Below are 16,139 nucleotides of genomic sequence, written 5' to 3'. Positions count from 1 at the left end.
CTGGGAAGCCTAAAGAGATAGGACAGTATGTTTTTAAAGGAGCTAGAAAAATGAGATGTTTATATGTGGAATTAACAAAAAGAATACAAAGTAATGAGGAAATGCAGAGCAGGTGGAGGACGTTTCTTCGAGGAGACTCAGGAAGACTTGGCAGATGAGGCATTTGTTTTGCGTTAATGAATGAGAGTACTTATTTCTCTTGTCGAAATATCTCTGGTGATGCTAATGATGGCCCTGACCTCTAAGCCCTTGTGATCACTGGGTTTTTTGCACCCTTAGGAGGGCTGACTAGGAGGTAGAGGCCATAGGAGCTGGCCAGCTGCCAGTCAGTCTAAAGAGGCTCCAGTAGCCAGGTGACAAGAGGATTGGCCTAGTGCTTTTATTGCAATTTTATTGCAGTTTAATTTACTGGCCCTTTCTTGAGTCCCTGCTATGTATGAAAACACTGTCTGGAGAATAATATAAATAAAACAATGTCCCTAGTTTACTGACTAGTGGAGGATATAAACACACGATACAACTAAATATAACATGAGGCTTGTGATTGGGCTGTAGAGGTACAAACAAAGGGCCAGGGAAGCGCAGAGGAGGAAGGCACTGACGTGGTGTTTTGTAGTAGGAGTCAGTGAAGGCTTCATACAGGAAGTAATATTTGACTGGGCATTGAAAATAAGTGCTATTTCTAAAGTGGCAAGGAAAGGAAAAGGCATGGCACAGAAAGGAAGCAGCATAGAGAAGCACATAAACACAGGATGTGAATGGTCTCGCAATGCTGGAATGCCCGGGGATGGGCTCAAAATGTAGGGTGGAGCTGGGTGGCTGCGAAGAGAGCTGGACCCTTCTGTAAGCAGAATGGAGCCACCAGATGTTTCTGAGTAAGGAGGAGCATGGTGTGATGTGTGTCATGCTCACTGCTCTCAGTGGGGGGCTTAGAGGCAAGTGAAGGGTAGTAAGCAAGAGTGTCAGTCAAGAAGATGAGAAATAATAAGAGTATGAACTGAGATGGGGGAATGGAAATGGAAAGAAGGAGGTAAGTTCAGGACACAGGGTAGAAGCAGTAAAAGTGTACCCCCAGTTTGAAATGGAAATGAGAGGGAGCAAGCGAAAACCCCAGTGCTCCTAGTAACGCAGTGGTAACTCCATGAATGAACATGGGAACATCGCTGGAAGAGCAGTTTGATTTTGCAAAATGGCGAGGTTGAGATGTTTGTTCCCAGGCACATATTAGAAGGCCACATCAGGTACTTAAGACTGGTACCAGGGTCAGAGCTACAGATTTGGAGAATCATTACCAAACATGTGATTGATGATGTTGGAAGCTATGGACCCAGAAGAGTTGGTCCTGAGAAAACATAGGGGAAGCAGTGAAAGTCAAAATCAGCACGTGCCTTACTAGAAAACACCTTGTGGAGGAAGAAGAAGAGCAAACAGCAAATGGAGGCAGAGTTGTCATTGGGAGTAAAACTAGGAGAGGGAGAGGAGCTTCTGAGAGGTGCTGGGAATGTGGGAATATGGTAGGCCTGGGAAAGGAGGGAGCTTCAGCCTGCCTTACCTGGAGTCCTTGATATAAATATCTATGTGCATAGAAGTATTTCTGAGTCAGTGAGACTCTGTCCTTTGGCTGCTGTCTTTGCTCATTTAAGTTCTTAGTCTTCCTCTCCACTCTGTACCCTCCAATCTCCCTTCTGCTCTCTCTTCACACCGTGGGAGGGGGAGAAATGAAAAGGGGAAGTTGAAGTTAAAATGTAAACATTCTTGGTTTAATTGCAAATAGACTGCATATTCTTTATATTGAATAAGCCATCTTAATGGTAATAAAGTCACTTTGTCTAATTTTTAAGTTCACTGTGTCTCTCGTGATCACAAATGTGTTTGTCACAAGTAAAAATAATCTGAAAATCGTGGGTCCAGTTGAGTAGGCTTAACATGTATTTCCTGATTCTGATGTGGTCTTGTTATCAATCTATCCAATTTTGTTTTTGTTCTTAAAGGTACTGCTCACTTCAGTCCAGATTTGTGAAGGAAATGGTACTGATTTTGGTATTGATGTAAACCAATCATGTTTACTTTTGGTTAACCAAATATCTTTTACTTTCCAGCCCATCTGTATCTCTGTTTCAGTGTTATTTTAAATTTAAGTGGCTGGTTATATAATTTCTAAAGGTTCTGTTTCCGTCTTTGATATTCAAACTTAAGGATCCAGAATCTTTTTTTTTTTTGTTTTTTTTTTTTAGGATCCAGAATCTTTATTCTAGTGACTAGAAACTAGTCTTCACTGGTAAAGATCACATGAGTGGTGTCCATTTGTCTTTCTAGATTTTGGCTTCAGTAACCTCTTCACTCCTGGGCAGCTGCTGAAGACCTGGTGTGGCAGCCCGCCCTATGCTGCGCCTGAACTCTTCGAAGGAAAGGAGTATGACGGACCCAAAGTGGACATCTGGGTATGTGATTGCCGCCTCTTCTCCCCACAGTGTTAGTTACCCTAGTCTGATGGCAGCTGTTCTCATCCTGGACGAGACTGAGATCTGGATCGCCTGTTCTTTGAATTTTCAAATCTTTGTACAAAGTCTGTTCTCCAACCCTTGTCATATGGACTGAGCCACAGGTTTCCACCTCCCCCTTTGCATCTGCAAAGAAAAAAAAAAATTCCAAGGGCAAGCTTGGATGGATGCCCTTGCCAAGAACAGAAATTATTTCTGTTGTTACCACTTGCCTTCTCCCTAGGATGAGTACTGAGAGAAATTCTAGATATGTTCCCCAAAGTTAATGTCTGGAAGCAAAGAAGAATGCTAACTGTTCTAAAGATGATTGGCCTTGACAATGCCCCATATTATTTCTCATTTAAAAAAAAAGAAAAGGAAATGTTTGTCCCATTATCTCGAGCATGACTCACCACTCTCTTCATCAGTTGAGTTCAGTCGCTCAATTGTGTCTGACTCTTTGCGACCCCATGGACTACAGCATGCCTAGCTTCGCTGTCCGTCCCCAATTCTTCATACACATACTATAATGACCTCTCTTGTTTCTCTGAGGTGATTAATCAAACATGTTCTCTGTTTGCGATGCAGAGCCTCGGAGTCGTCCTCTATGTGCTTGTGTGTGGGGCCCTGCCATTTGATGGGAGCACACTGCAGAATCTGCGGGCCCGCGTGTTGAGTGGAAAGTTTCGCATCCCATTTTTTATGTCCACAGGTAAGGGAGATGCCAGCACACAGTTATGACTGGGTTCATGGAACGGTAGACATGCTAAGTTATCACAGAATTGAGTGATGGGGTATAAATGGCCCATTTAACAGTTTGCTGAATTGAACCTGTGGAGGCACGATTCTATAGAAACAGAGTGACTATAACCTTGCCCTTGTTTGGTTCTGGACTCTACACAGGGCTGCTAGTGTGGTGGGCAGATTACTAAGTCTTTCTGAGTTTTGGTTTCCTCACTAATAAGAGGCTGGCAGTTTTGTGAGGACCGCTACTATGAGAACTAAATTAAATAATGTGTGGAGAGTTAATAGGCCCAGCACATAGTCGCAGAGCAGTAGATAGTCCTGTTTCATCTCTGTTTTATCTCTTGCCCTTTTTCAGGATAATATTTCTGTTGGGTTGGTAAAAAAGTTGATTTGGGTTCTTCCATAACACTTAAATGGTAAAATTTTTTGGCCAACCCAGTATTTACTGGGGGCTCCATTGAGATGTGGTAATAAATGGCAAGGGGAAAGCAGGCTTTGCATTTTAGTCTTGCTGATACTACATTTCCTGCTTCTGTGACATTTATCCCCCCAACTCAAATAAAAAAGTACTTTTTAAATGAGTGGGCAGTAGCTCTTTGAAAAAAGTAACACTGAAAACAGGCACCCAGAATCTACAGTATCTCATCACCATCTATATGCACACGTAAGAAAGGGAGATTCTGGAGACAGTGCTCTAAGCAGTCTGTTTAGTTTTGCTTCATCATGGTTTCAGTTAAAGGTACAACCTACAGAGTGTATGTCAGCTGGGTTGGGAGCACAGTGTAAGCACATGGGAATTACGTTTTAGACAGAAAACAAGAATTGCATTTGAAATCAACATCAGAAATTTTGTTTCTAAAATGCATTTTAGAAAAAAGCCATGGGAAAAATAAAATAGAGCCAGGTGGTGGGTTAGGGATGGTGGGTGGGTGGTTATTTGTAAAGGTACGGCAGGGAACCCCTTCTCTGAAAAACAGACTTTTCGGTGAAGACTTGAAGAAGGCGAGGGGAGGGTGTGAGTTGTGCAGCCTGAGGAAGGGCTTTGCAGGCAGAAGGGACAGCGAGAGGGCAAAGGCCTTGGGGAGATAACACACAGGAGTGTCTAAAGGAACAGGATGGAGGCCTCTGTGCTAGAAAGGAATGAGAGAGAGGACGGGAGAGGTGCAGTCAGAGGGGCAGCAGAAAGCTCACTTTGAGGGCCTGGTCAGTCAGTGTAAAACCTTAGTTTTCACTCTTGAGTGAAATGTTAAAAATTAGAGGATTTTAACAAAGGAATGACATTAACTGACTTTTGGGTTTTCTTTAACTTTTATTATTTATTTTGAAAAATTTCAAGCACGCAAAAGTATTGAAAGAATTTTATGGTGACTTTTGTTCTTAAAAAAAAAAAAAAAAAAATGACCCTGCCAACTCTCTTGGTTGAAAAGTTCAAGGGCTGAAGGAGGAAGACCAGTTAGTAAGGAGATTTTGGTGGCTAGTTCCCAGACTGGAGTGTAGAGGTTGGGGTGGTAAGAAGCCTTCAGATTCAAGAGATAATACATACTCTGTGGCACCGTTCCAAGCGTTTTGCAAACATTAACTCATTTAATTATTTTAACAACCCTATAAGATACATGAGACTATTAGCCCCCAACTTATAGGTGATAAAGCTGAAACCAGGAGACATTGAGCCATTTTCCCAAGATAACACAGCTACTAAGTGGCTGAACTAGAATCTGAACCTCGGCAGTATGTCTCCAGCAACATTTATATGGGATTTGATCTGAGAGAAAGAGAGTAATTAAAGGTAACTCCAGGGTTCTTGGCTTGAGCAACTGGAAGGATGGATTTACTGCTAATAGAGGTGGGAATGGCTAGAGAAGACTGCTTCCTTTTTGGAGAGAGGTTTTAGATGTGTTCATTTGAGATGCCCATTAGACATCTAAGTTGAGTTATGGTATGGGCAGTTGAAATTAGTAGGACTTGGTTGGGAGTGGTGGGCCATGGATACACATTTGGGAATGATCAGTGTATAGATAAGATTTAAAGCTCTGAGATAAGATCACACTTTAGGCCATGAATGTAGAGACGAGAAAAGGTCCAAGGGTTAATTTCTGGGACATGCTAACATTCAGAGATCAGGACCATGAACGGGGATCAGCACAGGAATGGTTAGTAAGGTAAGCCAGAGCGTTTGTGTCCTGGAAGACAAGGGAAGAGGATGTTTCAAGGAGGAGGGAATGAGGAACGGTGTGGAGTGCCCCTGATGGGTCAGATGATAGAACTTGTTGAAGGACAGAGAGGATGAAAAGTGCCCCATAATACTAAGAAAGCATCGAGACAGAAAAACAAGGCAGGCAGCCTCGTGTTGATCAGAGGGTCAGTTTTTTATAGGGTAACTTACTCACAGGGTGGGATCAGGCAGACAGCGATCCAGAAGCATTTGCAGCTGTACTCTACACTGCAAAGGGGACAATTTTCTAGTTAACTTAAGAGTATAGGGGTATGTGCTTAGAAACAGGAAGTACATTCCTAAGTCAAGATTTATGAATGGGTGACTAGTCTCATGATCACCAGGAATATGTCAGCCAAGATCTTCATCACTATTTGGTGATACCAGAGGATAGAGGCCACCTGGACCCAATAGTCATGAAACAGCATCCATTAACTACACAGTCCTTGACACAGAGAAGCGATTTACTACACGGCCCAGTCCTTGGGGCACAGTCAGTAGAAGGACAGGAGGAATGGTTAGGGGCCCAAGATAGCATCAGTTAACGCTAACAGCCACACAGAACTGAATATCAGATTTAGAAATTTGAGATCATTGAAGATCTTGAAGTACAGATTTGGTGGTGGAGTAGGAGCAAAGCCCTAATTCATGTAGATACAACCAAGAAAGAATAGAAGGGAATGGAGAGAAAGGAAATAGGCACAACTCTTTCTGGTTTACCCTACAAGGAAGCAGAGAAGGGTGTAGTGGATTGCTCTGACAGACATCACCAGTGCTCTTGTCCTAATCTACTAGATATCCTCAGTCTTTATCTTAATGACTACATGGCAGTATTTAGAGCTAAACACTAAAAATTCATCACTGCTTTCTTTCTTTCTTAAAAATAAACTTTATTTTTTAGAACAGTTTTGGGTTCAGAGCAAAATTAAGCGGAAAGTACAGAGAGCTCCCACATTCACCCCCGCCCCCTCCCCTCACACTCATAGCTTCCTGCACTATCATTTGTTTGTTGTTGTTCAGTTGCTAAGCTGAGTCCAACTCTTTGCAACTCCATGGACTGCAGCACGCCAGGCTTCCCTGTCCTTCACTATCTCCCAGAGTTTGCTCACATTCATGTCCATTGAGTCAGTGATGCAATCTTATCATCTCATCTTCTGCCGCCCTTTTCTCCTTTTGCCTTCAATTTTCCTAGCATCAGGGTCTTTTCCAATGAGTCAGCTCTTTGCCTCAGGCAGCCAATGTATTGGAGCTTCAGTTTTAATATCAATCCTTCCAATGAATATTCAGGGTTGCTTTCCTTTAGGATTGACTGGTTTGATCTCCTTGCAGTCCAAGGGACTCTCAGGAATCTTCTTCAGTACCATAATTCAAAAGCATCAGTTCTTTGATGCTCAGCCTATTTTATGGTCCAGCTCTCACATCTGTACATGACTACTGGAAAAGCCATAGCTTTGACTATACTTTTGTTGGCAAAATGATGTCTTTGCTTTTTAATATGGTGTCTAGGTTGTCATAGCTTTCTTCCACTGGCAGTATCTGGCAGTATCTACCAAAGTAGAACGTTTGTTACAGTTGATCAACCTGCATTGACACTACACTGAATTATCACTGAAGTCCACTGTTTACTATGGTTCTGGTGTCATACAGAGAATCCTCTGTGCCTGTTCACCCCCTCCCGCTTCCTTAACCCCTGGCAGGCAGTGATCATTTTGCTGTCCCCACAGTTTTACCTCTTCCAGAATGTCACATAGTTGGAATCATGTAGTATGTGGCCTTTTCAGATTGGCTTCTTTCACTTAGTAATATGCGTATAAAGTTCCTCTGTGTCTTTTCATGGATTAATAGCTCGTTTCTCTTTAATGTTCAATAATATTCCATTTCCTGGGTGTACACAGTTTATTTATCCAGTCACCTACTGATCAACATCTTAGTTGCTTCCATGTTTTGGCGGTTATGAACAAAGCTGCTGTAAATGTCCCTGTGCAGGTTTTTGCGTGGACGTAAGTTTTCAGCTCACCTGAATAAATACCGGGGAGTGTGGTTGCTGGATGATACGCTAGGAGTATATTTAGTTTTGTAAGAAACCACCAGACTGCCTCTCGAAGTACCTGCGCCATGCTGCATCCCCACCAGCGAAGAGCGAGAGTTCCTGCTGCTCCCCACGTGCCGCATTTAGTGCTGTCAGGGCTGTGGGTCTTTGCTGGCCTAAAGGTGTAAAGTGGTACCTTTGTTATTTTAATTTGTAATTCCTTAATGCTGTACGATGGTTAGCATTTCATATGCATATTTACCATCTGTGTGTCTTTTTTGGCATATGTATAAGTGTTTTCCCCATTTTTTAACTGAGTTTATTTTCTTATCATTGAATCACTCCTTTTTTTATTATTAATTTTTATTGGAGCATGGTTGCTTTAGTGTTCTGTTACATTCTACTGTACAGCAAAATGAATCAGCCACTCCTTGCTTTTTAAAAATACCTTTTTTTCCATTGCTTCTCAGACACGACTTTCTCCAGTTTTCCTCCTGTCTCCCTGACTGCACCTTGTCTGCCAGATGTCTCTCTCTCTGCTCATCCTGTAAATCTTTTCTCTTCACACCATCTTTCTGAGCATATTACTCACTCTCATGGCTTTCGTCATTGCCATGATGTCCCGAGTTAACACTCAGTTAACTCTCTGGCCCAGACCTCTCCTCTGGGGTGAGGGGCTTATATATCCAGTCAGTTGCTACCATCAGCTTCACTTGCATGTCTTCAACTCTCATTAGAGGAAACATTTTCAAAACTGAGTTTAATTCCTCCTTAGATTTGCTCTGCTCTGTATTCCCTTAGAGAATGGTATCACTGACCAAGACAGAAACCAGCCTTGACTCCTCACCACAGCTGCTCACTCACCAGACCCTGAACACCCAACCCTCCACTCCTATAGACACTTCTGTAGTGGCTCTTGCCTGGATTAAATAACAGCCAATTAAATGGATGCCTGACGCCAGCCTTATCCTTTTCTAATGCAGCCTCCACATAGCTGCACGAGTAGTATTTCTAAAATATATATGTCAAAACAAACAGCACACATGCTTGCACACAAATCTGCTTGTATCATTTTCCAACTTAAACTTTTCAGTGGTTTATCATTTCCTCTAGGCTAACTTTCACTCCTTAACATGGCTAGAGCACTGACTTCATTTTTGACCATGACCATAGTAAAAAATACATTTTATACTGTGACGTAGAAAATACATATATATATACAGCTGAACACAAGTTTTCTTCTTTTTTAAAAAAAAGCAAAATTCGTCTTTACTATATGCAGTGCACGCTAACATATTTTATTCTATTACATTAAAAATGCTGATTATTACTTACTAGACTGATCACATAACTGCTGTTTGAAAAACAATGGCATGGAAATACCTCTGTGACCTGTCTCCTGCCTGTCTCTTCAGCCCCAGACCCCATTCTACATCTGGTCACCCTAAGTTCCTTCCAGTTCCCTGAAAAAGTTATGTTTTGGGGAGCAATTCGTTCCTTCTGGGTGCTGCTTCTCCCCCCACCCCAAGCTACCCACTCCTGTATTCCTGAGCAGGAAGTTAGATGTAATAGAAATAAGAATCTAGATAATCTAGTCTACTATTCTTTCTTTTCTCATGGGACTTCCCAAACATTTCATTATACTAATTTCTTTCATTCTGTGTCTTCCACACCAGACTGTGAGCTTAGAGAAAGTAAAGACAAAAAACATGTTTTTTTTTCACAGTTGTGTCTAGCCTAGCAGAGTATCTGGCATGTGGTAGGATTTAGTAAACAGTAAGTAAATAGAATTCTGCTTAAAACCCTCCAGTGGCTTTCATTTACACTTGGAAAACCATTCCAAAAGTCATTATTATTATGGCCGACATGAGGCGCGCTGTGGTGGGCCCCAGTCTTTAATCTCATTTCCTGCTCTTCTTTGCTCTAGGCCCCGAGGTCCAGTCACAGCGGCGTCTTTGCTGTTTCTCACACTTGCCAAGCGCATGCATTCTTGTTTCCTCAGATATTCGCATGGCTTCCTCACCTCACTTGAGGTTTCTGCTTAAATGTCTCCTTGGAGAGGCCTCTCCTGATGCCCTCCTCGTTCCCTTTCCATAACTCTGCCTCATGCTTTTTCATGGCATTCACCACTGTCTGACGTTGTTTACTGTGTCCCCACCCTCATCCTCACTGCCTCTCGACTGTAATAAGGTTTTGTTTTTGTTCACTGCTATATTACTGGGCTTAGGACAGTGCATGGGTCCTGGTAGGCACTCAGTAAATGTCTGTTAAATGAATGAATACATGCATGAATGCATGGGTTTCTTACTACCAAATAATTCAAAGAATAATATCAGTAACCATAATTTACATTGCTTTAGGGCTTTCAAGTTTACAAAGTGTTTCCTATACTTGATCTAATTTGAGCTAGAGGTCGCAGAGTCGGACACGACTGAGCGACTGAACTGAACTGAACTGAATTATACTCTGGAGTTGGTATTGGCACATAGGGTTTATCATTTTGCCAATGAAGTTTGAGAAGCTGACGGTTAAAGAAGTTCAGTTGACTTGCCTGAAGACACACAGGTGATAAATGACTAAGTCAGTTCTCAAACTCAGTGTTTGTTCTACTGCACCACACTGTTACAAAGAAAGGGTGAGGTAAACAAACCGCTTCCTCTGCTTTTCCAATGTCCACAGTGTTTCCTGTGAGCAGCTTGGATCCCTTCTCTCCTCCACCCCCACAGCACGGCAGATTTTCACTCAAGTCTTACCAGAGGTGGCTTCAGACAGCGGATGCTGGTGAATAGCTAACTATACCGTCAGCCACATAGTCTGTTAGTACTTAGAAATAAGCTGTGCCACATCTTCACTACTTAGAAAGAACTAATATTTATAGCATGGTAGAAGTTAGCAGGAAAGTTTAAAGACTTAGAGAATACCAATATAATTATCCTAAACGTGATCAGTCTTGAATCCTGGACAAGTAATTCCCTAAATAGGAATAACATTTTTTGGTAAGATTAAGTACCGAAAGGAACAAGAACCCAGTCTAGGAAATGAGTGGACAGTGTCCATGCTACCAGCGTGTTCTCTCTGTCCTCGGGGACAGACATGTGCTTGGCCTTGCCCACCATCACAGGCCCGAACCCCGGGCCCCTCAGGGGTTCTGTCAGGATAAGCCATGGGAGAAAATGGGCACGTCAGATGGTTTTGTCTTTTCTAGGCTTAGAAGTCCTTTAGGTACCAGAAAGGTTCAAGTTCATGTAAAGGAAACCTAGAGTCTGTCCCTGAGTCCTTCTTCTGCTTACACCTCTAGTTTCTGGACATAATTGTACCTTAGTAGACCCAAAGTGAGTTCTTTGTCTGGAGGCTGGGACCAGCCACTTTGCAGCCTGTCGGGTCTGCTGTTACTGTGCCACGGAAGATGATGTAATTGGGGGAGTCCTAAAGAACGGGGCCCTTTTTTTTTCCCCTCAGGCTGTGGTCATAGACTTGAACTGAGTTTATCCATTTTCCTGCCAAAAGGGTCTAGAAACTCCAGTTGAACCAGTGTTGTGTTTTTTTTGTTTGTTTTTTTTTTATCTACTTCTGCTTTATTGACTACGCTAAAGCCTTTGATTATTTGGATCATAACAAATGTGGAAAATTCTTTTTTTTTTTCCATTTATTTTTATTAGTTGGAGGCTAATTACTTTACAGTATTGTAGTGGTTTTTGCCATACATTGACATGAATCAGCCGTGGATTTACATGTGTTCCCCATCCTGATCCCCCCTCCCACCTCCCTCCCCATCTCATCCCTCTGGGTCTTCCCAGTGCACCAGCCCTGAGCACTTGTCTCATGCAGCCAACCTGGGCTGGCGATCTGTTTCACACTTGATAATACACATGTTTCGATGCTGTGTAGAACAGACCTTTGGACTCTATCGGAGAAGGCGAGGGTGGGATGATCTGAGAGAACAGTGCCATTTTTTCAAAGTGGGCACTTGGGTGGCAGAGTGGGGAAGGCCCCATCGTCTAGCTTCTTCTAGCCAAGTTGAATTCCAGAATATGTACAGCTGTGTGGGAGGCCATACTATACAAATGGATATAGTTAGTTCAAGAATTCTAAGCATCTCTTCATTGTCAGTAATGTGTGGCATGAAATACCCTCGCACTTAGTGGGTATTTCTGGGCCTGGTCTTGTTTGTTTGATACAAACTTCCCTTCATGGACATCCCGAGATATACTAAAGACATGCTTTCAGTTTGGAATGACAGGGGTATAAACTTACAAGGATTTATTTGGGGTGGGTCGATTTCATACCACCTAGTTCAGTAACTGTGCATCTGTCTTCCTCTCCTCGCCCCTAGAGTGCAGAGTCCTTTGTATCAGAACTGTGTTTCACAGGTACAGCAGCATCCTCCATAAAATTTAAAGGTGACTGGCACGGTGTAAACATTCAGTAAGTCTTTCTTTAATGAAAAATTGAATCATCACCACTTACCTGTAGAATCTTCTGTCAGACTTTTGTATTTTATTATTGTTAATAAAGTGATCGGTAACTCACTGATGATCTGAATTATTAACTGGCTTTATGTACTTTTGTTATATAGGTTATTATATAAATGACCAGGTCAAGTGATTTCTAGTTCAAAAAGGGTTTGATCTGCAATTAAGTTGGCTTTCAATGTCTTAAGTAAAATATGTTTGATCTAGACTGGTGTTTTTGGGTTAGACTTCGCAGAGCGTCCCAGAGACCCAGTTAGGTATTAATGAAACCCTGAGCCTAAATTATAGAAGTTTTGTTTTGTTTGTTTGAGTTCCTGCAGAAGGTGAGACCTGACCTGGCCACGTGTGTTCGCAAATACTTTCTCTGACTTCTGCTCCCACTGAGGGAAGCCAGCAATGTAAATATTTTGAGCATCAAGCTCAATCACTACCGTATATTTTTAAAAACCATGGGAGGCCTACTTATTAAAGCCTAGTTTGTCTTATTCACCAGTTACACCACCTATTAGCAAATATAGTAAGATCAGTCATTTATTTAGCTGAAGGAAAATTAATTTACACTGAAATAAACTGCACTGACAGCAAGTGTATAGAGATCTCTTGTGGACGATGTTTTTGAGTCTGTATTGATTAAACGTCATTTGTGACTTAATTAATTGTAATACTGCATAAGCATTTTATCACTCGGATTGCAAGACCCAGGCTTACATAATGCTTCTGATGGAGACTACCGTGCAGCTACTGCCAAAAAGCTTCCACTTAGATGCAAACAACTTGGCCCTGATGGACTTACTCATCAAGAACCACACAACATCTTGCTTGGCTAAAAGCACTTTGTTTAGAGGGATTGGGACAGGAGATTAAAGTAACTCGCCCATCAGTCTCCGTATACTCAAGGACTCAGAGTCCTCAGAGCAGTTCTTCCATACCTTTTTAAGGAACACTCTGCCACTTGGGGTGGGGGTGGGGGCTTCCCCAGTGGCTCAGAGGTAAAGAATCCGCTTGCAAGGCAAGAGGTGAAGGAGACACAGTTCGATCCCTGGGTCTGGAAGATTCCCTGGAGGAGGAAATGGTAACCCACTCCAGTATTCTTGCCTGTGATTGCACCTAAGACAATAGAAAACCAGGAGGTAAATATGGGTGCTGCCCCATTTATTATTATCCTTTTCAGGCACACTGTCTCCTCACTGCAGCATTCTGATACAGGAAAAGAGAGTAAGGGAATATGTCCTAGATGGAAAGACTCTGAAGGTTTGGATAATAGCTAACAGCCAGCCATTGAACACTTTCTCAGTACTAGACACTGTTGCGTTAGCCTGTCGATATCTCACATTTAAAACAACCCTATGAGGTAGGCTCCAGTTGTCACCTGGCAGATAAGACGATGGAGGCATAGTAAGGTTAAGTAACATACCCGGAATCACCCAGCCGGGCAGCGACAGAGCTGTTTGAGCCCTTGCAAGCTGGCTTCAGAAGCCACCCAGGTGTCTTTGATTGTATTTTAATTCTCAATGAGTACATTTCTGACACGTGATTCCAAGTATCAAGAGAGTTCTGGAATGGATATCTTTGCCCATTTGGATCACTTACGGGGGAAAAAAAAAGTGTTAGTATCAAGTACTGTGTATTGGATTCTGTAAAAGTGAGCCAGAATTTTCTTCCAGTATAATGGTTGCTATTAGGACTTAAAATATATTTGAATAGTAAGATAGTATAAGCGACAAACTTTTATTTTAAAGATGTAACCTGCACATTGGACAGCTTCTAGTGTAAACAGTGGAACATGCTGGGATCTTTTCAAGGTCAGGGCTACAGGTAATGTAAGCCTCCCCCAGCCCTTACACCAGAGACTCCTAATTTCTAAATCTTAATTCTGGCACTGTCTCAGCCACCTAGAAAAACAGTTGAAAATAAGGAAAGATCAAGAAATAGATGTTATTTTTCTAACAAATGGAGATCTATGGGTGAAACAGTTGCTTTCTCCTCAGTCTGTCTCAGGTTAATAAACTTGTTAAACTCAAAGAGAAAGCCTTGCAGCCTATTTACTGATTCCCAACACCCACCAGTATTTGCTAAATTGTGCCAAGTCATCTCCCTTCGACTCTGTTCAGTCACAGAAAGGGTATCATAGGATTTAGATGTAAGGAACTTCTCTTCTATTCCAGAACATTCTAATAATTTGCAGAAACCAGTGTTTTGGGGTAGAATTTGTATTTAAATGACTCTCCACTTCCTTGTCTGATCTCTTGGTGTTGGGCTATCCTTGTAGGAATTTTACTGAATTCTCTGGTACTGGGACTAGCACTTCTCTTTCCCCAAAAGAACTAAAAACATTTGATTTCAAAACAGGACATTTTTTTCCTCAGTGTCATTTCTCTTAGAGGAGTTGATCTCAATGCTTGTTTATTATGAGTAAACTATTTTACAACAGCCAACATTATTATAAAGTAAGTTCCATTAGAGTTAATTCCAAGATTATCTAATTTCTTTCATTGTATAAAATTGTGGTATTGACTGTTACTTTAAATAAAGTTAGAAATGTTTATATATTTCTCTTGTGATAAGAAAGGATCAAAATTTAATTTTTAAAGAGTAAAAATCTTCTAATACCTACAGCACCATTGTTCTAGCACTGTCCAATATAGCAAAATTTCATTGTAATAACAAAAAAACCCTGTATTTTGTATGATTGTACTTAACATTTATGCAGTGCATAAATGCATCTATAGGACAGCATATTCATTGTGAATATATGTTCTTTATACATAGAAATGCCTTACTGCAAGACCATTTGTCTACGTTGTTTAGATTTTAAAACAGTCACTTCATAAGATCGATTTGACCTTAGCTGACAGTGACAGTGTTTCCTTGTGTGTGTGTTAGTCACTTGGTCATGTCCGACTCTTTGTGACCCTATGGACTACAGCCTGCCAAGCTCCTCTGTCCATGGGATCATCCGTTCAAGAATACTGGAGTGGGTTGCCATTTCCTCCTCTGGAGGATCTTCCCAACCCTGGATTCAAACCTGAGTCTCCTGCATTTCAGGCAGATTATTTACCATCTGAACTACTAGAACATGGCAGGGGTTTCCTTGGGCATGTTAAAAAATGTTATTTCTAGGACTCAGTCCACTAGCAGAGTGAGGATTCCTAACTCTGGCCAGCTTCAAACCAAAAAAAAAAAAAAAAAAAGGAACTTGGCACAAATACTTATGATTTAAAAAAAATTTTTAAGCCTTAATTTATTAATTCAGTATTTAACTCTTATCACAGCCATGTTGCTCCCTACAGAATTTGTCATTGCAGGTCAGTCATCAGTCTTGTTCTGTTTGTTATAATAGTATCAGTTCTCTCCCAGATTGGTACTTGAGCTGGCCAAAGTGAATGGATAATAGAATCAGGCTGTACATCACATTGTATTCTTGTTCTGAAAAGCACAAGAAATTAGTGCCATTTAACTTTAAACATAATATGAAGTTAACTCGTTTTCATGGAAACAGATATTTTAGGTAGTTTACTTTTATTTCTTTTTTGGATTTTTGAGATTTGAGAAAAATAGAGCCCTCTTTGAAATTTGAATTGCTCTGGAGAATTAAACGTTATTAAGAAGTTGGTTAAAATTATCGAAAACAAAGAGCCCTCGGGCTAAATGTTTTGGCATTACCTTTGAACACACTTGGTATTGGCTGACTAGGGGCTTCCCAGGTGGCTCAGTGGGTAAAGAGTCTGCCTGCCAATGCAGGAGACGAGGGAGACATGGGTTCGATCCCTGAGTCAGGAAGATCCCCTGGAGGAGGAAATGGCAACTCACTCCAGTATTTCTGCCAGAAAAATCCCATGGACAGAGGAGTCTGGTGGGCTACATGCAGTCCACGGGGTCGCTAAAGAGTCATACATGACTGAGCACACAGCAGATGAGTCTAGCATTGACTGGAAAGAGGATGTGAGAAACCACGCCATACCCTCTTCCAAGCACCTGTAAGAAACATGAACTTCCTGGGTAACTGCTGCTTCCTCACATTCTTCCCGTGTCTCCTGGCACACAGATGTCTTCTGCTCCCCCAGCTCCAAGCAGTTTTATGTGGTCAGAAAGAATCTATGAGTCAGTTCCTTTCAGACCACTCCTCTGCCCACAGAGCTGAAAATGATTGCTTTGTCGTGTCCCATTCTTTGGCAGCACATGAAGGGCTTAAGGGACAG

General features: G+C 41.7%; 1 protein-coding gene across 4 annotated transcripts in view; it reads left to right on the top strand.

Annotated features, from left to right (window-relative positions):
* SIK3 (SIK family kinase 3) overlaps positions 1 to 16,139 on the top strand; it is a 256,890-nt gene that overhangs the window by 202,490 nt on the left and 38,261 nt on the right. For all 4 annotated transcript variants that reach the window (XM_043481447.1, XM_043481445.1, XM_043481446.1 and 1 more), the window contains exons 5-6: positions 2,317 to 2,441; positions 3,069 to 3,192. In XM_043481447.1, coding sequence (XP_043337382.1) covers positions 2,317 to 2,441; positions 3,069 to 3,192 — 249 coding nt within the window. The remainder of the gene's footprint in view (positions 1 to 2,316; positions 2,442 to 3,068; positions 3,193 to 16,139) is intronic.

Source organism: Cervus canadensis, chromosome 11 (genome assembly GCF_019320065.1).
Source record: "Cervus canadensis isolate Bull #8, Minnesota chromosome 11, ASM1932006v1, whole genome shotgun sequence".
Taxonomy (NCBI): Eukaryota; Metazoa; Chordata; class Mammalia; order Artiodactyla; family Cervidae; genus Cervus; species Cervus canadensis.
The sequence above is the reverse complement of the archived record's forward strand: the minus strand, read 5'-3'. Positions and strand labels throughout refer to the sequence as shown.